Here is a 26,602-nt window from a genome sequence, read left to right as displayed (position 1 = left end):
TTCAGCCTCGATTTACTCAGCTAAAAGGGAAACAGAGGCTGGATCTCAAGGCAGACAGGGTCACTGCAGCAGAGAGAACATCAACTTGGGAGTCGGGGCCAGGTTAGTGGACAAGTGACTTCTTAGTCTCTTGTCTGTCAGGTGGAAGTAATCAGACCTGCCTCGCAGAGCTGCTGAGAGGGTTCACGGACATGAGGCCCATAGAGCTTGTCTGGCGTGTGCCTGGCACAGGGGCGTGGTTATGGCGATTCTTGTTCTGATTTGACCTGCTTCTCTACCCACCAGCCCTCCAGTGACTATGTAAGGCCAGTGCCTTAATCCCCCACCATCCTCCATAGAAGCCCAGATGTGCTGCTCCAGAAGCTAGGCCTTATTAATGGGCACTATTCTAATTCGGCCTTCTATCCACTCCTATGGATCAATAAAGATAATAATTAACCAGTCTTGGCCACTCTATATTGTGTCCTTACTCTCTGTTAATTCTGTGCTGAGGTCTTATATTAGGTCCTCTATCACGCCACAATGAGAGCTGTTATTACTGTGCCCCTGTTAGAGTCAGTGAAACTGAGGCCCAGAGCAGGTTAGTAACTTGCCCGAGGACTCTCAGTGCACAGGGGTGCCAGAATTTGGATCCATGTTGACCTGCCTCCAAACCCTGCGCTCTTCAATAGTAATGATACCATTCTACTTCCCCTGTGCAGGACCCTTGTGACTTTTCAGGGACAATAACCATCAACAGAATCTCTACTGCATGTGAAGTTCTTTGCTAGCCTTAGCCTCGTGGGAAAACAAAAACCCTGCTCTGAGGGTGGGTAAGCAAAAAAAGAGAAGGGGTCTCACATATCCGGAGTCTGTTCTCTCTGCTGGGAACACCCCTCCCCCACATCCATGGATTGAGGGCCTACGTGCCAGACCTAGTACTTCGTGCTTTGTGGTATCATCTCATTTAGTCCTCAGGACAGCCCTCTGAGGCTGCTGCCCCATTTTCTTGGCTGAGGGAACTGGGGTGTAGGGAGATTAAGTAAATAGGTCAAAGTCACAAAGATGGTAAGTGGCAGACCTGGGATCAGACTGATGCTCTTCCCTTCAGACTCTCTAGCACCACCCCCCACATGTCCTCGAGGGACCTTTCCTTGTTCACTCCCCTGTGGCATCCCAGGACCCAATCCCTCAGCTGTTCCTCAACCTGGCTTCATGTTTTGGGGTGATGAATCCCTTAGAACCAGCAGAAAGACCCAGAGAAATTCTGCAGGGTGATAGCCAGTGTCAAGGCATGTGGCTATGGGATGCCCAGAGCCCCAGGTCTCCCAACCCATCTTAACACACACACACACACACACACACACACACACACACACACACACAAACACACACACACACACACAACTCACCGCTGGCAGAGGCCAAGATCATGGCTTGCAGCATCTCTGTGTCAAACTGGTTGTTGGGCCAGGTGCCGGTTTCATCGCCATTTTGGGAGCTGGAGAGAGAGTGGGATGGTGAGCACAGTGTCCCAGGCCAGCTTAGCCCATACCCTTCCTGTCCTCTTCCAGGGCTCCCAAATCCAGTACCCTATCCCCCCTATCCCCAGGACCCCCTCCCTTTCAGCAAGGTAGTGGGTAATTTCTATAATCCTTCAGAAGCCAGCCCCCCCCACCCCGACCCCATTTGTCAGTCCTCCAAACAGCTCTTCACTGTCTCAGGCATGTCTCAGACACTGGGGCCCTCAGACAGGATAAACTGGGACTTGCTCCCCGCCCCCCATGAGAGAGCAGTGCTTACTGTCACCATGAGGGAGATAGGCCTCTCCCCAGGGCAGTGAAGGAAAGATATGGGAGCCAGAGAAAGGGGTGAGAACCTAGGGACAAGGGGGTGGGGAGGGAGAACTCCCTGGAGCAGGGAGGCTTGCTAAGCCCTCAGGATAAAATCCAGGGCACATAAGGACACGCCCCTCCTATTTTATAAGAACGCCCCCAGCCTCTCCCAGATATTCTGCTATCACTTTTTCCAAGGAGGCACTTCCCTAGTTCCTCAAGCTCTCTCACAGCAAAGCCTGGGAAGACACAGTTCTCTGGAATGCCCGTTCCCAACCTCTGCCTTGGTAAAATAAACAGATTGTCAGGGGGACCCCTAAGCCCACCAGCTCCAGCTCTGAATGCAAGGCTGTCTCCTGCTTCCTACTGCCGCACCTAATTAAGACCTTTAGATGCTCCAGCTGTTGAGAAAAGCAAGGAGTGACTCACAATTGTTAAAAATGCCAACCCATAAAAGAGCCCTAAGGAATTCTCCCAACTTGGGTTTTTCCCATAAGTGACTATTTCCAGCTTTTTTTGAATTTTCAAGGATTAAATCATTTCCATTTTTGAGGAAAGGGGGGAAGCACCCTGACACACACACACAGTCTATTAGGGGACCCTTGGCATCATCGGGCACTCCAAGTTCTCAGTAAATATTTGTTGCCTGAATGGATGGGAAAAGGTCATGGAGAGTGTTAGGTCACTGTGAGGATTTGGCAACAGGAGAGGGGAGACCTGAAGGCATGAGTGTGTGTGTGTGCGTGTGTGCGTGTGTGTGTGTGTGTGTGAGTGTGTGCGCGCAAAATATTAACAAAGGCAGTAGAGCAAGGAAGCAAGGAAGGAAATTTACAAGAATTTCCAAAGAGCATTTTGGAAGCATTATATTCATTTGAACAATTGCAAAAAACATTTTTACTGAGTTAAGCAGTTTAGCCTTTATTCTGAAATTTTAATTGGATATGTTTGCATTAAAAAATAATAATAATAACCTTAAAATAGTAACAAATAATGCATCTAGGTAAAAAAAGTATTCAGGTGTTCATCATACTATTCTTTCAACTTTTCAATAGATTTGAAACATTTCAAAGTAAAAAATTGAGGGGTCAAATGAAATCATCTAGGAGAAGGTGTGGTGTTGTGGAGAGAGCTTTCCAGGCAGAGGAAGTGACATCCCTGAGGTGGGAGAAGCTTGGCGGTGAGTTTAAAGGACTAAAGGAAAGCCAGTGTGGTCCTGCCAGGGGAGGTGTATCAGGGGCTGGGCCTGCAGAGCAGACGCTAAAGATTTTAGTCCCATCCTAAGAGCTCTGGGAAGCCACTGAGAGGTTTAAAAGGGGCTGACATGATTGGATTTAAGTATTTAAAGAGCACTCTTGCTCCTGTGAGAGGACTGAGGGTTGGGTTACCTCTGGGAGGACAAGAGCCCAGTGATAGGGCCTCAGCCACCTCTGTCTCCAGAAGTCCTGACTCAAGCCTGACAGAGCTGCTGTGGGCCTGCCTGAGGGCGCAGGATTGAGGCTGACGGGCTCAGGCCTAGGCGAAGGGCCTAATGGGGACAGAGTGGGGACAGCAGATGGTGGGGACAGTCAGGAGAAGAGCTTTGGGGCTGTGAGGTAGACAATAGGGTCAGATACCAGGTTAGGAGGATGCCCTGTGGAGGTGGGTAGTGGTGTTGAGGGAATAAAGGTGAGTGGAAGGAGGGTGGGCTGGAAGATTCTAGGGAAACTGTTGAAGGTTGGAGGCCAAGCACCTGGGCAGGCTGCCAGCTCTTTAAAGGAGATGAATGAAGTGGGAGAGACTGCTTTCTGAACCATTTGCTGAGAGCTTCCTATTTCTGGACATTGGGCTGACTGGGATATATATATATCATCTATTTCAGCCTCAGAACCACGTGCATTAAGTGTTATGATTATCCCTCTTCCCTCTTTTCCAGAAATCAGGGCTCTGAGAAGTTGAGAAACTTTCCCAAAGTCACACAGCTGGTAACTGTCAGAGCTGCAACTGAAATAGTCCTAAGGTGACTCCAACACCACACTGGGCTTCAGCAGGGAGGCCTGGACCCCCGGCAGAAGGTAGAGGGGACTCTTCCAGAATTTGGAAAACAATGAAAAATAAAAGTGGAGGAGAGAGACTACATCTAATTGATCATTTTCCAAGCACCCACTATGTGTCAGTGCCTGTGACAGGCCCTGGGACTTAAGAGATGATAGATACAGTGCTCGCCCTAAGGAGCCTGTATCCGGCTGTGCTGGGTGTGTGTGGGGAGCAGCCCAGAGGCTGGGCTTTGAGAAAATGTTTCCTGAATCAGGCTCTAAAAAAGAAGAAACCTGGGGAAGTCACTCCTGACAACTGCCTGGATTTAAATGATAAAATATAAATGCATATATATTTTTTTCAGTGCAGTAAAAACCTATCAGCATTTAAAAATATACATATACAGGGTTGGGGAAAAGTAGGTTTACAGTTGTTCATATGGAAAAAATACAATAACTAATAAATAATAATACAAGAGTAAACTCTGTGTTTCACATACTCACAACTATAAACCTATTTCCCCCCACCCTATATCTGGGGCTATTATGCAACAATTAAATGACTTTTCAATAATTTTTTATAGACTTTGGGGAATTTTTTGTGCTATATTGCAAAGAACACTCCCCCCTTCCCCGAAAAAATAAATGAACAGTATGATTTTAATTACTATAAAGAAAAAAAAAATGGTGAGAAATATACCAGGTACTGGGAATGAAAGTTCTCAGTATTCTGTGAGCAAATTCATAAACAATTCATTTTATTATTCTCTCTACTTTTGTATAGATTTAAAATTTTTCATGTTAAAAAAAATGTTAGTGGTGTTTTCCCTGGGTTGTGAAATTATGAGTACTTTTTCTTTGAAATTTTGTTCTCTATTTCTCATGTTTCCATAATGAGCATGAATTATTTTAAAAACAGTTGCTAATTTGTTGAATGAGAGCAGGGATGGTGTCTCTCAGAGGAGGGTGGGTAGGAGGGAAGGGTAGTGGGAAACCATTAAGAGAACAGAGTGGGGAGAGGGGAAGCTGAGTGGGGACGGTCTCCTCTGTGCAGAGGCTGGGAACAGCTGCAAGGCGGGGCGTGGTTACAGCCTGAGAAGGGGAAACTGGCTTGCAGGATTCAGACCTCCAGACAACAGCTGTTGGGGTCAGAAGCCAAAAGGTGGAGAGGAAGAGCGCCTGGCAAGCAAGAACTGCAGAACTTGGGTCTTTCCCCCCTTTGTCTAGGCAATGGGACCCAGTGCTGGCTTGAACTTGAACCAGGTTTACTGAGGAACTCAACATGAGCCCTATTTTCAACCTGGTGGCCAGTAGCCAGGGTGGTGGGGAAGGAAATGGGGCAGAAAGGCAGTGGAGGGCTGGAACCAGGGTTGGACTGAATAAGCAATCTCCCTTCCTCGTGCCCACACTCCAATTTACTCATCAGGATGGCTGCACAGGAAACGCCCCCTGTCATGCTGTTGATCACCACAGGGCCTTCGCATATGCTCTTCCCTCTACCTGGAATGCTCTTAACTCTTTCCTGCAGCTGGTTAATTCATATTCATCCTTCAGATCCCACACAGCCTCCTTTCCTCCTGGACATCCTCCTGCTCCCTGACCAGGTCAGATCCCTATGTTATGCTCTCACTACGAGGCACTGCTCTTCATAGCACTTATGAGAACTGCAATCATATATATATGTATGTGTGTGTGTGTGTGTGTGTGTGAGTGTGTGTGTGTGTGTGCGCGCGCATGCGCGTGCGTGTGATTATTTGGTTAGTATTTGTCTCCCTCAATACTGTAAACTCCTGAGAACAGGGAGTATGTCTTTTTATACCTAGGACACTACCTGGCCTACAGTCGGTCTTACTATTTATTGAATGAAGAAGGGAAGTTGCAGTTGCTGGTCTGGGCCCTAATGCTTATTTCGTCTGGCCATTTGGAGCGGGATCAGAACTGTTTGTCCCATCCCCATCTGGCTGGGAGAGCTCCTGAGCCTTCTCCATCTCCCCAAGAGCTCCCGCATGTATGTCAGGCCACCCAGTCTCTCATTTGATGAAAAGGGACTTGAGGCAGGGGTAAGGTGCGCAGCCCAGAGCAACTGGTGGGACCTCCAGGTTCAGCAATGACTTCTGCCCTGGCTAGTGTATGTCCTGAGGTGCGGTTGGGATGAGGGTGGGGAAAGGGGACACAAATTGCTCTGTACTTCTTTCTCATCACCCCAGCTCAAATGTCACTTCCTCCTGGAGGCCTTCTCTACGCCCTCCACCACTACACTCACATTACCCTCCTCTTTTCAGAACTTGCTATGATTTGAAACTAGACATTTTTGTGTGTGATTTGCTGTTCATTTTCTGTCTTCTCTGCTGGCATGAAAGCCTATGAGTTCAAGAATCATGTCTGCTTGTTCACTTTTATAGGCCGGTGTTTAGCACAGGGACTAGCTCATGGTAGATGCTCAATAAATATTTTTTGAATGAATACATGAATGACCTAATGGATGAGAAGGCTGGCAAGGTCAGTGGGGAGGAAGGGGACAGTTGGGTTCAGGACAGGGCAAACACAGTCCAAAGGATCTGGTTTGTTGCCTTCTAGGGGCCTTCTAGGAAGTGCCTGGAGATCCTAATACCAGTGGCAGGACTGCACTTGCCCAGGAGCTGGAGTCTCCATCCTATACCAAGGTCTCCTGGGTTCCTGTGGCAGTGAGGGCTCAGTATCTGTAGCATCTGGGGAACTGTGGGCAGCAAGAGTCTGACCAGCGAGGAGGCAGGAAGGCAGACTAAGCTCTGCCCCCCGCCCCCTCTCTCCAGGGATCCTTGGACTCCTCCTGGCTCCTGACTTCCAATAGGGAGGCCTGGCCCCGAGCCCACTCACTCCCCTCAGACCAACTGAAGGTCTTTCTGCTGAAATTTCCCTCCTCCCCCCCCACAGGGGGTTCCTGTCTCAGCAGGAATTCATACCGGATTGAAATGAGCAGCTGGGGCAGCCTAGATGGGAGGGTGTGTGGGAAAGCACTGATCAAAGGCTCTGTGTGTGAGGGGCCTGGGGAGGGAGAGAGGTGGGGACGACGTGTGTGCTGGCTTGCCCACAAGTCCAAAGAAATGAGAGACGGGCAGAGACACCGAGCAAAAGACAGGATAAAAAATAGAGACAGAGAGAGATAAATAAAGAGAAACAGGGAAAGAGACTCAGTGAGGCAGAAAAGGACAGGCCACAGTTACAGAGACATGCAGAGAGAGACGGAGACACCGAGGCTGAGCATAGAGAGGACAGCAGAAACAGTGAGGGATGGAGGAAGGAAAACTGGAGGCCGAGGAACACAAGGACACGAGCAACGGATGAAAGAGGGAGAGACAGAACAGAGATCCAGGATGGAGACAGGGAGGCAGAGGCAGAGAGAAAAGGAGAACTGACTGCGCCTGGGACGTCACATGGAGTCACTGATGCCACATTTGTTGAGCACCTGGCCATGGCAGGCGTAGTGTGAGGCACAGATCAACGCCAGTAGAGACAATGGTAGGAACAGAGAGGCAGCAATAAATACAGAAACTGAGATAGAGACCAAGAAAAAGGGAGAGGCCGGGAATGTAAACTGACAGAGACTGCGGGGCAGGTGCAGAGATAGGAGAGTGGCAGAGACAAAAGGCCTGCTGGACTGAGAGGGTAGAACCGGTGGGGGGCCTCCCGGGTGGCCCGGAGGAGGGTCAGGGCCAGGAAGACCTGCCCTAGAGCTCTCCCTCCTCAGCCCCACCTCCAGCTGTGCTGTGTCCCTTCCCCCACAGCTGCCCGACCTCCCTCTCCTCCCCTGCTCTTTCCTGCAGGCTCCTCCTCTCCTCCTCCTGCCCCAGGTTTCTCGGCCTGAACCCCAGGTCAGGATGGAGCCCAGCTCCATCCAGAGTGGGGGGATGTAGGCAGTAGATGGGTTAATAAGCTCCCTCCCCTACCCAGAGACCACCTTAAAACCACCTTGTGGTCCCACAGAGGCCCCAGGAGACAGGACAGGTTTCCTGTGGTGGGAGAAGAGAGGGGATGAGCACATGACCTGAGCTTCCAAAATAGCCTCTTCCCTCTGGGATCTGTGTAAGAGCCTCCAGGACACCAGAACCTCCCTGAAATCTGGAACTGAGGGAAGAAGCCATTCGTAGCAAATGCTGAGCCCTCCCCCACCCCCTCTCACGTCATCACTGAGAAAATGCCGCAGAGAAGAGGGTGGGCTGGAGAGGCAGTCACCTACCCGCTGGTGCCGGGTCTCTGGGCCTGAGAGAAACGCCAGTCCGTGTTGGGTGGGGCTTGCTGTGGAGAAAACAGAGGGAAATGGGCTGAGTACCCTGGAGAAGTCTGACTGTTACCGACCCCTGGGGATGGGCCTGGAGGCAGAGAGGGAAGTGCACACAGAGAAGAAACTGGTGTCAGATGGGGGGTGGGGGGACTCATCTTCAGAGACAAAATATACCTCAGGTTCCAGGGGGTACGGAGACAGATAAAAACATTTATCTGACCACAGTGAGCAAACCCGGATCCCTTTGCTAAAGAAACCGCCCCTTCCTCCCTGGCCCCCAGTCCAGACTTCTGAGCTGAGACTCCAGGGCTAAAGCCTCTTCCGCAGAACCCAGAACCGAGGGGAGGGGTGCAGAGGAGGCCCCCAAATGTGGCCGTTGAGAACCCTGCCAGCCCCAGAAAGAATTTATTCAGCTCCTCAGCTGGGAACAAAGCTTCCGCTGCAGCAAGATGGCTGCTGCCTGGGTAACCCTTTTTGTGCCAGGTTGTGCTGTAACACACTCAGAGGGACGCCTCCTCCAGGCCCTTGGCAATCAAGGGTCCCTTCCCACAGCTAAATACATTATTAATTTAGGAGTCATGCCAGACGGGGCCTTTGCAGGGCATCCAAGCCCCAGGACACCTCTCGCCCCCATAGCTCGGTGCCAGACAATGACTGTGTCTAAGGAGGAGAGAACAAGGCTCCTCTGTCTGGGACAGAAACTGCTGGATGGAGCCCAGCAGAGATCAAGCTCCCACAGCCTCCAAGCAGAGTCAACCAAGTCTCCAGGGCTCCGGAGGGGCCGATCTGGAGCCATCTCCCACCTGGAGGAAGCGTGGGACTCTGGCCAGCCACCTCTCTCCCAGCCTTTCCCCGGGGGTGTGTCATCCCATCACACACACTCACTCCTGAGCTTTCTCCTCACCCTTCTGGGGTGTGCTAGTAATTAATTCTCACACTCACTCCCAGGAGCGGAGAAGGAGGTGTGAGCATCTCTGGTGACACTGGGGAGAAGGAAGACCCATGGCTGCCAAATGACTCACTCGGAGCCTCACCGGTGGCAGTGATGTGAGCAGAACCCAGAAACATAGCCTCCCAGGTGCAACAGGAGTCACCAGCACCGTCTGGGGCTGCCCACCCTCAGCCACCGTATCTGTAGAGACAGCAGAATCTACACGGAGACACAGGTATCCTGACAGTTCGGAGGAGAGGAGCTGGGCGAAATTCAAAACCTGCAAAAGGACGCGGGTCCACCTTGGTTCCGTTAGGGCCGCTCTGGGATAAGGAGCCCCAGAAGACCTTTCTCCACTTGGGAGACCCACCTCTACCCCATCCCAGCAGATGCAGACATCCCTGCTGTCTTCCAGCGTTCCAGTGTCCTGGTTCTGCTGGCATTAGGCAGACCTCGCTTAGGTCTTCCTCCATCACTTACCGGAGGACTTGAACAAGTCACGTGACTGCTGTGAACCTGTCCTGAGGTGGGGATGCTAGTACCTCTCCAAGGAAAGTGTTGGAGGAGCAAATGAGATGTGGCTCTCAGAGGAGGAGTGTAGTGAGCCCTCCCAGTCAGCTATCACACTCTCACCGGGGTCTTGTTCCAAAATAGGATTCTAATTCCGTGGGGGCAGGGTGAGGCACAGACATATTGTGAATAAAAGCTCCTGGAGTTGTGGCACCTTATGCTTTGTTGCTATTATAGTTTCTCCATACATGAGGGCACCCTGGCACCTGGCAGAGGCTGTGGCTCTCCACCAGCCAGAGAAGGGAGGATGTGCCAAAGTCTCCGATACTTTGGTCACCCCCAAAGCCCAGGTCTGAGATCTCTGGGCACATGTGGTCACGACGGAGCCAAACACCGATCTCTGCGCGTCCAGAGCCGGGTGCGCCAGGCTCCCACTTCCCGCGAGAGGACAGCGCTGCGGGTGGCACTGAGGCCCCAGGCTGCGGATCCCACAGCAGCTGCCTCGCTCTCCCGGGGCCGGGACCTGCTGGCCCTTGGACCCCAGGGCACCTCGGACCACCTGGCCGAGGCTTCTGGGCTGGAGGCCTAGACGGAACGGCCGGCCCGTGGGTCATAGAGTCCCTGCCACCGCACCTTGAGCGCCCGGACTCGCTCCCGCGCTCTGGACGCCCCAGCCCACCCGGCGGCGACCGGTCCGGCCCGGGACAGCACCGGCATGACCTGGGACTGTCAGCAGGGTGCGCAGTCAGCGGTGAGTACCTCGGAGGTAGCGGGACGGAGGGAAGCTGTGAGGGGCTCAGGGGCAGCCTGTGGTGTGACCCGCAGCTGGTAGTGTAGGCGGCGCGAGTCCCAGGCCCAGTGCGAGGGCGTGAGCGGCGGGAACCCTGCGCGCTCGCCCCTGCCTGTCCACAGATGCGGGTTTGGATGGGGGAGTAAGGAAGGCTGAGAATAACAGCGAAGTTCCAGATCCCGGGAGTTGGGAGAAACTTAAGAGGAAACTTAGGCGGCTGGCTGTGGGCGTGGGTCTGTGACTGCCTCCACCCTGGACCCCCGACCCCCGCGGAAATCGCTGGCAAGGTCGCCGGGGCCCCAGCCTTTTCGGAGTTGTGGAGGCAGGGGTGGTCCTATCACCCTGGGACGCGATCGCCCCACACATCCCTGTTTGGCCGCACCTCTGGCCCCCGCGCAACCTGTCCGAATGGTCCCCACAATCGGGTGAGACGCCGCTAGCAGCTAGCAGCCGAGCTCGTGTGAGCGGGGTGGGTGCAGGTTCAAAGCCCCTAAGATCTGGCCGGGCAGCTGCTCCATTGCCGCCCGCGGATCGCGCTGAGCCCCTCACCTGGCTCGGCTCCCGCAGCGTGTTAGAGCGGGACCGGAAGGCGTCGGGCTCCAGCGCCAGGGCTGAGGGCTGCTGGACGCCGAGGGGCCTTAGGAAGGTGAAGTCACTGCCGTCCGAGGCTGGTGAAAAGCACGTCCTGTAGCAGTGGCTGTGCGAGTCCGCGGGCCGCAGCGTCACCTCCATGTACTTGAGCGTGCCATCCGAGCTCACCTGCAGGTTGGGGCTGGACTGCTTGTAGTAGTCCCTGGAGGGCGAGTCCTGGCGCTTGCAACACCCGCCCGCGCCCCCCTCCCCATCTGCCTGTCCCCGAAGGCACTTAGCTGACAGAAAGGTGAAGGTGACTAAGGATAACAGACTGACGGCTGCGAGGGCCACAATGAGGTACAGGGTGAGGTCTGACCGCTCAGGAGGGTGTGTGAAGAAGTCGCTGGATTTGGGCATTTCCTCAAGGTCCTCGTCCTCCAGAACCAGGAGCACTGTGGCCGTGGAGGAGAGTGCAGGGTCACCGTTGTCCCTCACCAGGACCACCACCTGCTGGGTGTCAGAGTCATCCTCCAGCAGGGCCCGGGCTGTGCGCACCTCACCGGTGTGTGCTGACACCAGGAACAGTCCTGGGGCTGTGGACTGTGGCAACAGCGAATAAGAGAGCCATGCGTTGTGGCCTGCATCCGCATCCACAGCTGTCACCTTGGTGACCAAGGAGCCAGGAGGCGCAGAGCGAGGGAGACGCTGGGGGGCTGGGAGTTCCCAGCCGGGTCTTGGGTGCAGCACAGCCGGGGCATTATCATTCTGGTCCAGGACAAACACATGCAGAGAGGCGTTGGCATGCAGTGGGGGAGAGCCAGAGTCTCGCACCCCCACCAGGATCTGCATCATCTGCAGCAATTCGTAGTCAAAGGTGCGTTGGGCAAAGACCCGCCCATCCTCGGGGTTGACATATACAAAGGAGGAGGCTGGGGCTCCCTGAATCTGATTCCCTATGATGGAGTAGGTGAGCCGGGCGTTATCCCCGGCGTCTGGATCGGAGGCAGCCACCGTGCAGAGAAGGGAGCCTGGAGGCCGGTTTTCGGGGATGTAAGCAGTATAGAGCTGCTGGGTGAAGTAGGGGGCATTGTCATTAACATCGGAAATGTTGAGCCTGATGGTGAGATGTGTGTGCAGGGAAGGTGAGCCTGCGTCACTGGCCAGCAGCTCAATGATATAGTGGGATGTGGCCTCACGGTCCAAGGGCTGGCTGGTTAGCAGTGAGTAGTGGTTCTCAGAGGGCTTAATCTGAAAAGGCAGGTCTGGAGAGATATCAAGGCTCACTTCACCGTTCCTCCCCGAGTCTCTGTCCCGCACATTAAACAATCCCACTACTGTGCCCACGGGTGTGCTCTCCAGGACCGGGTTGACCAAAGAGGCCAGTAGTACCTCTGGGGCATTGTCATTGGCATCCCCCACATCCACTTGAATCACACAGTGGCCTTCCATGGCTGGCTGTCCCTGATCACGTGCCCTTGCGTGAATTTCATAGAAACTTGACTCCTCAAAGTCTATGGGACCCAACACATGGATTGCTCCACTGCTAGGATCTAGGCCAAAGAGATTCCGCACTGCCTCAGATGTATGGTCTCCAAAAGAATAGTCTAGTTGGCCATTGGTGCCTTCGTCCGGATCAGTGGCATTGAGGCGGAGCAGCAGTGTACCCACGGGTGCATTCTCTGCGAGTCCCACACGAAGAACTGAGGACTGGAAGGTTGGAGCATTATCGTTGATGTCCAGCACCGTGATAGAGATAAGGGCGGTCCCTGAGCGGGCTGGGACACCCCCATCCACAGCAGTGAGCACCAACTGATGTTTTGCCTGAGCTTCACGGTCCAGCTGCTGCTCTAGCAGCAGCTCTGGGAACAGCTTCCCATCTTTTAGGGTCTTCACATTCAGAGAGAAGTGGTTGTTGGGGCTCAGAGTGTAGAAGCTCACAGTATTGGTGCCCACATCTGGATCCTGGGCACTATCTAGTGGGAATCGTGCCCCCAATGCAGCTGATTCTGAGATGCGTATCTCTCGCTCAGGGCTGGCAAAGCTAGGAGAGTTGTCATTGAGATCCAGGATCTCTACCTCTACACGGATTAGTTCCAGTGGGTGTTCGGTCACCACCTGGACTGGCAACAGGCAGCTGGTACTGGCTCCACACAGGCTCTCTCGGTCAATCTTTTGATTTACTGCCAGACCACCACTCATCAAGCTCAGGGAAAAATAGTGCCCCTTTTCCTCAGAGCCCAACCGCAGTCCACGGCTCATCAGATCTGTCACCTTTAAGCCTAGATCCTGAGCAACATTTCCCACCAGCGTCCCCGGCTCAGACTCCTCCACCACTGAGTAACGAAGCTGCCCAGACACCCAGCCCCAGCAGCACAAGGACAACATGCACAGCACTTGCCATTTCCCAGCGAGCTGTGGGGGTATCTTGGGCCCCATGACCCAGAAGTCCCTCCTGGACACTGACTCTGTGCTGTCCTGTCTCCAAGGTAGACCCAGGGCTTGGAATGTAGCAGCTGAAATCTCTTGTGTCTCCTTCCAGCCTCTTAAAAACTGCTCTGAGGTTTGTCTGCCTGCAGCAGTTCCTCTTAGTCACCGAATGGCGGGGGTGGGGGGGGGGGGAAGGGGGAATTAAATCTGAGTGGAGCTGGGGAGCTGGGGGAGGAGAGGCGGGCAAGAAGAGCAGATCCCCCACCTCAGCTCTTAGTCTGATTGGCCAAAAAGTCTGTCTGCTCTCAACCAATTATGAAGTCTCCTCGGTCCTGGAAACCTTAGGAACAGGCTGCAAATCTGTGTCACAGAAGCCTCCTACATCCCCACTTATTTCGTGCTGCAGGTTGATTCAGCCCCCTTGGCAGCAAAATTTGACAGCTCAGATGGTGCTCAACAGGAAAGACAAAGTGGTACAAAACTTCTCAGTGTTCTGTCCCAGCAACTTCCTGCATGATTTCAGAAGCTTCCACTACTTGCTTGAACCAACAAAAGTTTGTCCTTATGGGGGAGGCAAAGCCCATGTGTTCGCCCTCCCACCCCCATCCTGCTAACCACTGCTGACATGAGAAGAGAGATTTGTTAGGATCATGTAGAGTCTTGCTCTGACTTTCCAGTAATGCTTTAAGGACTCTCAATGCCAGCTGATGACTATAGCACTCCGCTTTCCTGAGATCCAGACTTGAGCTATAGAATGAGCATCACAGCTTATGGTAGGGGAAATATTTCCAGGACAGATTCAGGTCACCAGAAGGGTGACTAGAAACTAGGCATGGCCTCTAGGCTTTATGGTCTCACCAATTCAGAAGTACTCTACTTAGAGACCCTCAGAATAGCTATCTCTATGCATGCCTCATCTGTAAACCAGATTTCTGACATTAAGTGATTTCACTCTTTGCTTTTTCCCCCAGAGAGGTAATGCTCCCCTGCCCCAGTCTACTGCATCTAACTCAAATCCCAGTGGGGACTTGACTGGGATTCCTGAAGATGCCTCTACTCCCTTGATTCTTTCCTCTTTGTGCTGTCTTCTAGATTCCAAGCAGGAACTTCCCTTCACAGTGGGTTAGGGAGTACTTGATACTGTGAGGCAAAGGTATGTTTCGCTCAACCCATTGGGGAATGGTAATCTAGAGTTAAGGTAGGCCAGAATCTGGCCCCTTCATTCCGGAAGAGTAGAGAACGCAGCCACCTGGGTTTAGGTGATGGTCCAGTGTTCCCTACCCTTGTGTTTCATAGTCTTCTATGCTCCCACATTCTTGCAGCATGCTTCCCTGGCTCTTGATCATTTACTTGCATTTCTTACTCTCAGATAAGGTCCTAACCCAAACCCAAGTATTAACCTTCGACAACTCCCTGGTTAATTCACAAAACACTTCTAAAGCACAGAATCTACCACACAGTTACCACTCACAAAAATGGTGACATCACTACGGGCTCTCACAGAGAGGCCAATACTCTCTGGTACACGGCCCAACCACATGCCCGGGTCGGAATAACCCTCAAGCATTGACTGAGCCTGCAAAGATCTCACCTCCAGCCCATAGAGAAGATCAGAGGGTGGGCAGCTTGGGCGAACAGGCTCCCCTGCCATAGGTGCACTGGGCGACTTGACCATCATGAAGCTATCACTCCGAGTGGGTGCAGAAGCCAAGGGTGTACAGCCATGAGAGTGACCACCCACATCAACAAACTTGATAGGATCATCTGACCCTAGCTGGATTCGGAGGATCCCATTGGAAGGAGGAAGCCCCTCCCTCCTTCGAGAGCGGGTGAGACATGCACAGGTGCCAGCAGGAAAGCAGGTCGCTCCGCAGGCAGCCCCACGAAGACACTTAGAGAGCAGAGCCACGAATGAGCCAAAGGAGACAAAGCAAATTGCCACTAGTGATACAGCCAAGTAGAGGGTCAGGCGGGATTCTCCTTCCCTTGGAGCTGAAGATTCTCGAAGATCAGGGACAACCGGATGAGCATCTTCCTCCAAGGACACTAGGAGAGTAACGGAGGTAGAGAGCGGTGGGGTACCACTATCCTTCACCACAATGACCAGCTTCTGTGGTGGGAGATCAGCTGGAATGGGAACAGCTGTCCGCACCTCCCCAGCATAACGAGAGACTGCAAACAGGCTGGGATCTGGGGCCTCCAGGAGCTGATAGGAAACCCAAGCATTGTAACCTGAATCCAAGTCCACAGCAGTCACCTTTGTGACTAGGTGACCAGCACCAACTGATGGAGGCAGTGCTTGGGGACATAAGGAACCAGGCCGGGCCCTAGGGCGGAGCACAGCTGGCGCATTGTCATTGAGGTCCAGCACGAATAGACGAACTGTCACGGTGCTACTAAGGGGTGGGTTGCCCCGATCCCGGGCCTGCACCTCAAACTGCAGTGTCTGTGTTTGCTCATAGTCAAAGGATCGAGTAGCATGAACAGCTCCTGTCTGGGGGTTCAGGGAGATGAAGGAGGAAGCCGACACGTCTCGATTTCTGGGCTCTAGGAGAGAGTAGGAGATGAGCGAATTCAAGCCAGAGTCTGGATCAGAGGCTGCGAGGGAGCAAAGCAGGTCCCCTGGGCGATTGTTCTCAGGAACAAACACCTCATGTGACCTCTGGAAGAAAGAAGGTGGGTTATCATTCACATCTGAAATATTGAGGAAAATAGTCCTTTGGGTGCTCAGAGGAGGGTTCCCAGCATCAGAAGCAGTGACCATGATGTCATAGCTGGATTTGGCCTCTCTGTCCAAGGGCCCAGCAGTCACCAGGGAGAACTGGTTCCTGAAGGCGGACTTGAGGGCAAATGGCAAGTGGTCAGGAATACGAAGGCTCACATCCCCGTTGGACCCTGAGTCGGGGTCCTGCACGCTGATCAGGGCCACCACAGTGCCAGGTTCCGCGCTCTCTGGGAGAGTCCCAAGCTCGGAGGTCACCGTGATGTGGGGGGCGTTGTCATTTACATCCAGGAGGTCCACTCGAAGGCTGCAATGTTGCTCCATGGCCGGAGAACCCCCATCACGAGCCCGAACATCAAATTCATAGTAATTCTCATTCTCAAAGTCTAGGGGCCCCTGGAGGGTAAGCTTTCCAGTCGTGGGGTGCAGGCTAAAGAGGTTTCTCACGCGGTCAGGGGTGTGACCACTGAAAGAAAAGGTGACATTGCCACTGGGACCCAGGTCCGGGTCGGAGGCGTTGAGCTGGATGAGCAGCATGCCGGCGGGCGCGCTCTCCAGCACGCTGATCCTGTAGCTGGATTGCTGGAAGGCTGGGGCGTTGTCATTCACGTCCAGCACCGAAACCCGGAGCTCCGCGGTGCCGGACCTGGGAGGGTTACCTCCATCCACGGCAGTCAGCACCAGGCGGTAGTCCGATTGCTTCTCCCGGTCCAGAGGCTTCTCCAGGAGCAGCTCCGGGACCAGGCTGCCGTCGCTGCGCTTCTTTACATCCAGTGCAAAGTGTTCATTGGAGCTGAGTCTATAGCTGCTGATGGAGTTGCTCCCCACATCTGCATCCTGAGCCTTTTCCAAGGGGAAACGCTGCCCTGGAGGAGCCGCCTCCCCAATTTCCAAGTCCAGCTGCTGCCGAGGAAATCGGGGGGCGTGATCATTCACATCCACGATTTCTACCTCCGCTCGGTACATCTCCAAAGGCCCTTCGGTTACAAACTCCAGGGGCACGATGCAGTTGGCACTGAGCCCACACAGTGCCTCTCGATCAATTGGGTTCTTGATGAGCAGGGCTCCGCTGTCCAAATCCACACGGAAGTGTCTTTGGTTCACCTCTCCCGCGACCTGCAGCCTTCGGGCTGACAGACTCTCTGTATCCAGCAGGAAATCTTGGGCGACATTCCCTACAAAAGTCCCCTCCTGGGACTCCTCTGGGACCGGGTAGCGGATCTGCCCACAAACGTAACCCAGGTAGCAACAGAGGAACAAAAGGGTAGCCCCCGGGCAGATGTCTACCCAGCTTCTCACCTCGCGGAGCATTGCTGCCGCCAGCTCGCTCTCTACCTGGTCCTGAGAAGCCAAAGAAGCCGACCCGCCCCAAACAGCCACAGCAGCTGGAGACACCTATCTCCCTTTGCCCGCGCCAGCTCTGGCGCGGCTCGGCCGGCGCCGCAAGGGTTACGCGCCGTTTTTTGCTGGTGGCGGGGTAGATTTGTCTGCCTCCCACCACGCGATTGGCGGACAGCGGCTCCTGGGCTCAGCCAATAGGCTGAGCAGAGAACATCCCAACAGCGGCAGGGTTAATGCGTCGCAGCATTGGAGAAAAAGCAGATACACACCCCAAAACAAAAAACACCCATCTTTTCACCTTTCTCCCGCTCAACAGCCTTTCTTTCCACGGGTTATTATTACCTCTGTGGAGAGGCAGACAACAGATACTAGTACGTGTCGTGTTTTTTTTTCTCGAACACACCGATTTTCCCCGCCCCCTTTCCGCGGGGAAAACAGCCAGAGCCCTAGCAACCTGCAGCCCTGAGAGGAGTAGCCATTGGAGACTGGTCACTTTGTTCAAGCCAGTGTTGTCATCCACCAATATTCTAAATGAGTAGCTTCCGCTCAGTCCAGTTGTATCAGAGCAACAGCTAATTAGAAGCACTGCCGTGTACACAGAACTCAGCCTCTCTCAGATTATTCAGAAACGTAGCCACCTCTTTGCAGAAAAGGCTTACACATTCATGTAGCCAATTAAATTTATGCAGTACACATTTTTTGCTGTACCAGGAGGCGCAGCGGAAACCAAAACTCTTTTATTCAGACGCTTGCTAGAGATATACTAAATTACCATTCATTCATTTCAAGGACAGTATGGGAGGAGATGAAGCAGAGTAGAGGAAGCCAGGAAAGGGAGATGTTCCAAACCAGTAAAGAATCAGTTGTGTCTGGGAGATGCTAAGGGTTAGACCTCACTACCTGGCAGAAAGCTGATGTTCACAGATTTAATAGCTCCCCGTGAACGATTGAGATCAAGCTACCAACAGCACTGTGCCTACAAATCCCCTTTATTGACACCATGGTATGCCTGCTATGTTGTTAATTACCAACAGAGGCTATTTCAAAAGAGCAAGCTTTTCACTTAGCCCCAGGGGGCCCCATGGAGCTGGAGACTTGATGTCACTCCACCCTGACCCTGATCCAGACCCTCCCAGGAGCCTGGCGACCACCTTGCACAAATGAAGAAACAGCTCATTTCACACTGCAGTTACCTGCAAACTATAATCTGATCTGGACATATTTCTGAACTCATTTGAATCCTCACCTAGGTTACCGGTGGATGCCAAAACCAGTGGCAAAACCTGGGCTTCTTATCCTCCCTGTATTTTTCCAAACCCTTGATCCTCAGGAATATCCTCTGACTATGGTGATGCCAGCAACCAACATTCTGGTCTCAAAGGGGGGCGGGGGGTGGGGGATCTGCTTTCTATGTTCTTTTACAAAAACACCTGAACCTCTTCTCCTGGGAATGATGGAGATGTAAATCAGGCTAACCCACTAGGTGTTTATGCCAGGATTCCCTTCAGTGAATGACACCTCATCCACCCAGCTCCCTCAGTTGGAACAGGTACGGTCATCCTTGACTCATTCCTCTCCCTGACTACCTATATGATGTCAATCAACAAGTCCTGATGATTTTACTATGATACCTCCCTCCATTTATTCTGCCACTGGAATGGTTCAAGCATTTACCAATCTTTTCCTCAAGTATCATAATAGCCTTCTAACTGTTCTCTTTGTTTCCAGTATCAATATCCCCAATCCATCTCACTAATGGCTGCTAGAATAATCCCTCTAAAACAAACAAACAAACAAACAAACAAACTCCTGATGACATCATACATATGTAAGTTCAAAATTCTGCAATGACTATCGCTGACACAGAATAAAATAAAAAACTCCTTGGCCTGGCCTAAAGGGAATTCATGATCTAATTCCTGCCTACTTGCTTCACTTTATCTCTTGCAAAGACTGTCTATTTTAAAAACACGCTTTAAAGTTCAGCAATAATGTAATATCATTATTCCTCAGCATGGAATTTTCTTTAAGATCCTCTATATTTCCCCTTTACTATTTAACAAATTACTACTCAATCTTTAGTTCTCAGCTCAACCATCACCACCTCTATGAAGTCTTCCAGACTGGCTTTGGTGTTTCTTTCCCTCTGCTCCCATTATTTCTTGTAGATCTTTTTTTTTTTTTGCATGTCTGTCTCCTATGGTACTCTGTGTAGCACAAGCATGTCAAACTCGTGGCCAGCCGAGTTTGACATGCTTGTGGCATAGCTGTATCTTTTCACCTTTTACAGTATCTGGCACAAGGGATGCTTAATAAATGGTGAATTACTGATATTACCATTTATTAGTTTAACAAATATTTATGAGTACTTGTGCTTTTATGAGTACTTTATTTTGAGTACGGACAGTTTATATGCCTAAGTTTTCAATCTCAACAATTTTGAAAGGATGTATTATCTTTATTTTATAGATGAGGACACTGGAGTTCAGAAAGGTTAAGAGACTCATCTAAAGCTAAATAACTAGTATGTGCAGAACTAGGATCCCCCCCCCAACTCCCACCCCTGGTTTGTCTGGAAAGAAATAAAGCCTCATTTTATAACATCTTAAATGATTTTTCATCTCTATAACCATAAACTGGACCTTTAGTGGTACTTTTAATATCCAAGAACTAGACCCCTTATAGGTCTCAATCCTTTATATTTCAAGTCCACACCAAAACAAACATGCATACAGTCTGTATTACTAGAATTAGAGCATTATAAAGCCTTAATGCTACATATCCATGACTTGACCTTTTTTTATGCCAGGTATGTGAATCTCCCAACTCTAGATTTTTAAAACCGCTTTGTTGAGCTATAATTCACATACTACGCAGTTCATCCATCTAAAGTGCACAATTTATTGTTTTTTTTGGTATATTCACATACACTAAAACAATGCCGTCAGAACCGCATTCTAATCATAGAACACGTTTGTCATCCTCAGAAGAGATCCCATACCATTGCTCAGCTCTAGATTTTTAAAGCTCAGTTGCCTGGTTGCTAGTGGTTTAGGAAGACTGTCTCTTTAGATGATTAAAATATCATCTTATGTCTACCCTACAACGCTCTTCTGGAGCTATTCTATGTAATACTTTAAACTTGGGAAATAACATCACATACTTTTTTAAAGTTATACCTGGCCCAGTCAGGCTGGCTTCTGGTTCTGTAAACACCAGAATAACACTTTGCTTCATAAATATGCTACTTGATAGACTGGCAGGTTCTAAGGCAGTGGTTTTCAAACTTTTATGCACATTGGAATTACTTAGGGATCTTTAAAACGTACTGATCCTATGTCCCATCCCCAGAGATCGTGTTTTGATTGGTCTGGGATGTGGCCTGGGCTTCAGATTTTTTAAAGGTCCCCAGGTAATTCTAGTGTGCAACCAAGTTTGAGAATATTGTCCTAGGGAAAGTGTCAGTTGTTTTCCAGTGTGACTGGAAGAATAGCAGCTGCTTCTCTCTGGCTTTCATCATTGCTTAGCCTTCCCATATATGCATCTACTGTGTCATTTTGGCTATCTCCAAATTTGCTCATTTCCAAGGTGTGTTTAAGATTTGGGGTGGGTGCCCTGGCCAGGTAGCTCAGTTGGTTAAAGCATCATCCCAATAAGCCCCGGTTTGGGGTTTGATTCAGGGTCAGGGCACATATAAGAATCACCCATGAATGCATAAATAAGTGGAACAACAAATGGATGTTTTTCTCTCACTTCCTCTCTCTCAAATCAATAAATAAAACATTAAAAATATATTTTTTAAAAGATTTGGGGTGGGCCAAGAACTAATAAAAGTAATCATAGTAATAGCTAAGAATTTGTTAACACAATACACCAGGCAGTGTGCATACATTCTAGCATGCACTAATCTTATAAGACCCTTGCTATTTCCTTTTTGCACATGAGAAACAGGCTTACAAAGATTAACTTGGCCAAGGACTCCTAGTTGGTAAGTGGTGGAGCCTCATTTATCTAACTGACAGATCCGAGGTTGATAGCAATTCTACACTTATTAGTAACAAAATTGTGGCTCTTGCACCATTGGAAGTGTAAGTTTCACTCCAAGACAAATGCCTTACAGTCATCTACACATCATCCTGAATAAATGAAAGCGTTGCCTTCCTCAGGATATGAATTTACCTACCATTCACATTATGTGTATATCTAAGAAAAATAGTGCTGGAAGGATAGGGAATTACAGGGGGATATAGAGAACCTTTAATTTTGTACTTTATGGTGTCTTGGATTGTCTGGATTTCTTTTCAAAGTAAATGATTACTTTTACTTTTATAATTAACTAGAGGTCCAATGCACGAAATTCGTGCAAGAGTAGGCCTTCCTTCCCCCGGCTGCCGGCACCGGCTTCCCTCCGGCACCGGCTTCCCTCTGGCCGCTGGCAGGACCTGGGACCCAGGCTTCCCTCACAGCCCAGGCTTCATCCAGAAGCTCGTCTGGAAGGATGTCCAGAAGGACGTCTGGTCTAATTAGCATATTATGCTTTTATTATTATAGATGGTGGTCACCTTTGGATTTGGGGATTACAGTTAGTTTTAATTTTTCTTTATAAATTTCTCTATTCTCCAAAATTTCTATAATGCACATGGATCACTATTATAACACAAATAGTTTATAAGTAATGTGCACATCATTTCTAGGAGTGTGCTTGAAATAAAATGTAAAGGATGCCTAGAATTTTATTACTCTCATAGAAAATTATCTAAGAATGAGACAGGATCTGTGTAGGCAGAGGAAAATTACCAGCAAACTATTAGCTGCAATGCAGATGTGGCAATCACTTGAAAGATGGCAAAATGAGGTAGTTTTTATATTCCTAGCAGCCGCCACTGGTTAGAGGTATACACTCGCTTGTTCCCAGTGCAAATGACACCAAGCTAAACTCTGAGTGCTGAGATCTTGGGTTGTATTTAGCAAGATTGGTTAGTTGTTATGGCAAGCGAGTGCTGAGGGTGTGAGTTGGGTCCACAGGTGGGTCAATCAACTCCACACTGTGACCGACCACAAACCACACTCTGGCCAGGCCATTCCCTTTGCAAAGACAACGCTTGATCTAGGAAGGGCCAGGTGAAAATGTGGATGCATCATTAGGAAAACATCTTCAGCACTAGAAACAAAAGCCCAGAATGGCTCCATGCCTTCCTGAACACGGTGCAGGAATCAAAAAGCCTGAATATTGGTCCAGGATGACTTGCTAACCCTTACCTGTCCGGGAGGGGAGCTCTCTGCACCCAACACCTGCCTATAGAACACTGGGTCGCAGCTCCGCAGCGTGTTCTGGCAGCTGGCCAGAGGGCTGGCAGCCGCGGGTTTCCTCAGCAGCGGGTCGCCGCGGCGGGAGTCAGAGGTGAGGTACAGCTGATGGTAAAGGTGCGGCGGCACCAGGCCTCCCCGCACGGCGTCCGCGTGCAGCGACGGCCCCGGCGTGCGGTACAGGGAGCTCGCGGGGGCTCGGTATAAGTCCCTGGACTGTTTCCACTTGTAAACTTTGAATATGATCACTCCCAACACCGTGACTGCGAACCCCACGGAGACCAGGATTAGAGAGAGGAGCAGATAAAAGGTGAGATTTTTATTCTGCTCCCCCGGGGCCGAGCCAGCGGGGAACTCCGCCCGGGCTTCCGGAGACTCCTCGGTGACAGACACGGTCAGGGTGGCGGTGGCGGACAGCGAGGGCTCCCCGCTGTCTTTGATCAGGACCGTGAGGGTTTGCCTGGGCAGGTCTGTGTCCTGGACGGGGCGGGCCGTGCTGACTTGCCCGGTGTGAAGGCCCACGGCAAAGAGGCTCTGGTTGGGGGCTCCCAAGAGGCTGTAGGAGAGCCAGGCGTTGTAGCCGGCATCCGGGTCCCAGCCTACCACCCGAGTGACCACGTGGCCAGCCGCGGTACCTCGGGACAGCACCTCCACGGAGCTGCGGCCAGGCCGGGGGTACAGGACCTGGGGGGCGTTGTCATTGCGGTCAGTGACGAAGACGTTCACGCTGATGTTGGTGGTCAGGGCAGGGGTGCCCCCGTCGCTGACCTGAGCTGTGAATTCGAACTCCCGCCGATCCTCATGGTCCAGGGGCACTAAGGTGGACACCACGCCACTGTCGCGATGTATCGTGAAAAAGCGACCCACGAGCCCAGCGTCCGCTCCTTGCTCCAAGAGAAGGAAGGAAAGGCGCGCGTTCTGCGGGGCGTCGGGGTCCCAGACGCTGAGGTTCAGGATGGGAGCCCCGGGGAGGTTGTTTTCCTCCACGTAGACGTCGTAGGAAGACTGGGCCGACTGCGGAGGGTTGTCGTTGATGTCGGACACTTGCACCCGGACCGTGGTCAGGGCTGAGAGGGGAGGGGCTCCGGCATCTCTAGCGGTGATGCTGAGGTTGTACTCGGGCACCGTCTCCCGGTCCAGGGCTGCGCTGGTTTTCAAAGTAAAGTAATTCTTGAGGGAAGAAGTAAGGCTGAAGGGGAGCCCTGGCGGGATCTCGCAAGTCACCAGCCCATTGTCCCCCGCATCCAGGTCAGTCACGCTGAGCAAGGCGATGACAGTCCCCAGAGGCGCGTCCTCGGGGACGGGGCTGTACACGGAAGTGACGGTGATCTCGGGGGCATTGTCATTCACGTCCACCACCTCGACCAAGACTTTGCAATGCGTCCCCTCGGGATTGGCGCCCTTGTCTTTGGCCTGGATGTAAATCTCGTGGAGTTTCGTGTCTTCGAAGTCCAGCCGACCCTTGACGGTCAGCACCCCGGTGACCAGGTCTAAGGAGAACAGTTCCCGCACGCCGGCGCGGTTGTGGCTGCCGAAGGAATACACGATCTCGCCGTTGGGGCCTTCATCCAGATCCGTGGCACGCACTTGCACCACGCGAGTCCCCGGGGGTGCGTCCTCCAGGACGCGCGCCCGGTACAGGGACTGGTTGAAGGAGGGCGCGTTGTCATTCGCGTCCAGCACGGCGATGCGAATGGGGAGGCTGGCGGAGCGGGCCGGGCTCCCCCCGTCCACCGCCGTGAGCACCAGCTGGAGGCTGGGCTCTCGCTCCCGGTCCAGGGCGCGCTCCAGCACCAGCTCCGCGTACTTGGTGCTGTCTTCCCGCGTCTGCACTCGAAGCGCAAAGTACTCGTTCCGGCTCAGCTCGTAGGTTTGTAGAGAGTTGCTTCCGACATCGGGGTCGTGCGCGCTCTCCAGCGGAAAGCGCGTGCCCGGCGCCACCGCCTCGCTAATCTCCAATTTCATTTCCCGGGTAGGGAACGCGGGGTTGTTGTCGTTGATATCCTGGATCACCACTTCCGCACTGAACAGCTCAAGTGGGGTGTCCACCACCAACTCCAGAGTTACGGTGCAGGAGGGCAGCGTCCCACACAGCTCCTCCCGGTCCAGGCGGTCGTTCACGAACAGCTCTCCGGTCTCCCGGTTCACCTCAAAGAATCTTCGGCTCGCTCCGGACACCACCCGGAGCCTGCGAGCGGACAGGCTGCCGAGATCCAGGCCAAGGTCCGTGACCACGTTGCCCACCGCAAAACCCTTCTCTCTTTCCTCCAGGATCTCATAGCGAATGACGGCGGAAGCCCCGCGCAAGGCACCCAGCAGCAGCAAGACTCCCACCACTCTCCCGGGGCTTACCAGTCCGCTCCTCCGGGCCGCTGGGACCATCTCACTCAAGGGCAGTTCTCTTCGCGGGGTCCAGATCGCCCTGGCGTTTTCGCTGAGAAACTTTCAGCGGGTTAGCGCTCGAGCGCTGGGCGCCGAGTCTGACATGGCTTTCTAGATGCCTTTGATTTGCTCGTCGGCTGTTCAGTCTCTGCCTCATCCCGGGGCGCCGAGAGGGGACGGGCCCGGGCCAGATCTCCAGCGTCTTCATTGGCCGACAGCGGCACGCAGAGTCCCAGCCAATAACTGCACGAAGAATGCGCTAGCGCGGGGCGCTCGGAGCGGGACGAGCGCTTAGCGCCAGGAACTTCACTTTCCTTTGGCTTACTTCCAGCGTTTACGGCCAAAGCGCCTTGGCAGCATCCGTCCATCGGAAACCTAACTTAGCCTGGAAAGCCAATCGCAGGGCGATGAAGCTGGCCCTTCTGCAAGTCTTCAAGCTAAACCCAGGTCTATTAAACGTTTTAATGGCTGTCTTTAATCGCAACAAAGGAGGGGGGGGGGGGGGAATAGATCAAACCAAACAACAACAACAAAAAATTGGTTTGTTGGAGGTCGAGTGAAACCTATTTAGCCGGACTCTATTAGTAAGGAGTAATTTAGCATTTCTATGGAGATGCTAATAATTGCAGTTTTATCTGTTACCAGATGAGATTTTAGAATTCCCTGTCACTTCCTCAGTAAAGCCACACAGGACCTACTACTTTCAGTTGGTTTAACTCGGTTTTATGGAATTTAAAAACTCAACGCAGATTTCTTTCAAAACTGGACATTGTTTAGCTCTCATTTCCTAAGAACCAGGGAGCAATGTGAAATTTCCTACCGTTTTTCCCAATGAGCATAACCCCCATCATGAAGCATAATCTCAAATATTTCCCTTTACTTGATAAATGTGTTTCCCAAGAACTTGGGTTCGTATGCCACAAAGAGAAGTTCATTGCTAATAATGGATAACACCTCTCCCCCCAAAGAAGGGGCAGACTTATTTACTGCTTGAGACATTTATAAAATGATTGTGATTTGGTTACAAAGCTTCACGAAGTCTTTAGAGAAATACAAAGCCTTAACCCACAGAATAAAGAGCCTCGAGTTTTCCATATTTAAGATTGTAGTTACTAAACAAACAAAAAAGCAACGATTAGGATAATGAATAAGAGAGTCAGGTATGAATAAGTCAGAGCTGAGTTGTACAGTATATCTTTGGACAATAAATTACCCTCTAAGGGTTCCGGAGTTCCTATCTACTAAATGAATGAGGCAGGCAAAATGACTGGCACAGAGTCAGCTTCAATTTATGATGCAAATCACCCCATTAGAGGTAACATTTTAAAGCGTCACATTACCATTTCTGTATAACTGTCCAGGACATTACTTTGATTGCACACAAGTTCTTGCTGAAGTGTAACTGAACCTTGAGGCAGAGAGGTAGGCAGACAGGTTAGATAGGTAGATAGGAAATAAGTTTATATAGAATATCTATTGAAGAGATGAAAGGCCATATTTGACCTGTTTCTCTGTGTCCTGAATACTTTAAT

General features: G+C 51.6%; 1 protein-coding gene across 19 annotated transcripts in view; it reads right to left on the bottom strand.

The window, feature by feature from the left end:
• Positions 1-26,602, bottom strand: part of LOC308518976 (protocadherin gamma-C4) — a gene marked incomplete at its 5' end in the record, with an annotated part of 148,230 nt that overhangs the window by 5,886 nt on the left and 115,742 nt on the right. For 13 of the 19 annotated variants that reach the window (XM_081090828.1, XM_081090843.1, XM_081090841.1 and 10 more), the window contains 2 exons: positions 1,392-1,480; positions 8,043-8,101. In XM_081090828.1, coding sequence (XP_080946954.1) covers positions 1,392-1,480; positions 8,043-8,101 — 148 coding nt within the window. Of the gene's footprint in view, positions 1-1,391; positions 1,481-8,042; positions 8,164-10,867; positions 13,443-14,909; positions 17,457-22,640; positions 25,218-26,602 lie in introns of those variants that run through there. The other 6 variants (XM_081090835.1, XM_081090840.1, XM_081090837.1 and 3 more) reach the window with 6 other exon arrangements.

Source organism: Myotis nattereri (genome assembly GCF_964212035.1).
Source record: "Myotis nattereri genome assembly, chromosome: 5".
Classification (NCBI taxonomy): Eukaryota; Metazoa; Chordata; class Mammalia; order Chiroptera; family Vespertilionidae; genus Myotis; species Myotis nattereri.
This window is presented reverse-complemented; position numbering and strand designations above follow the sequence as displayed.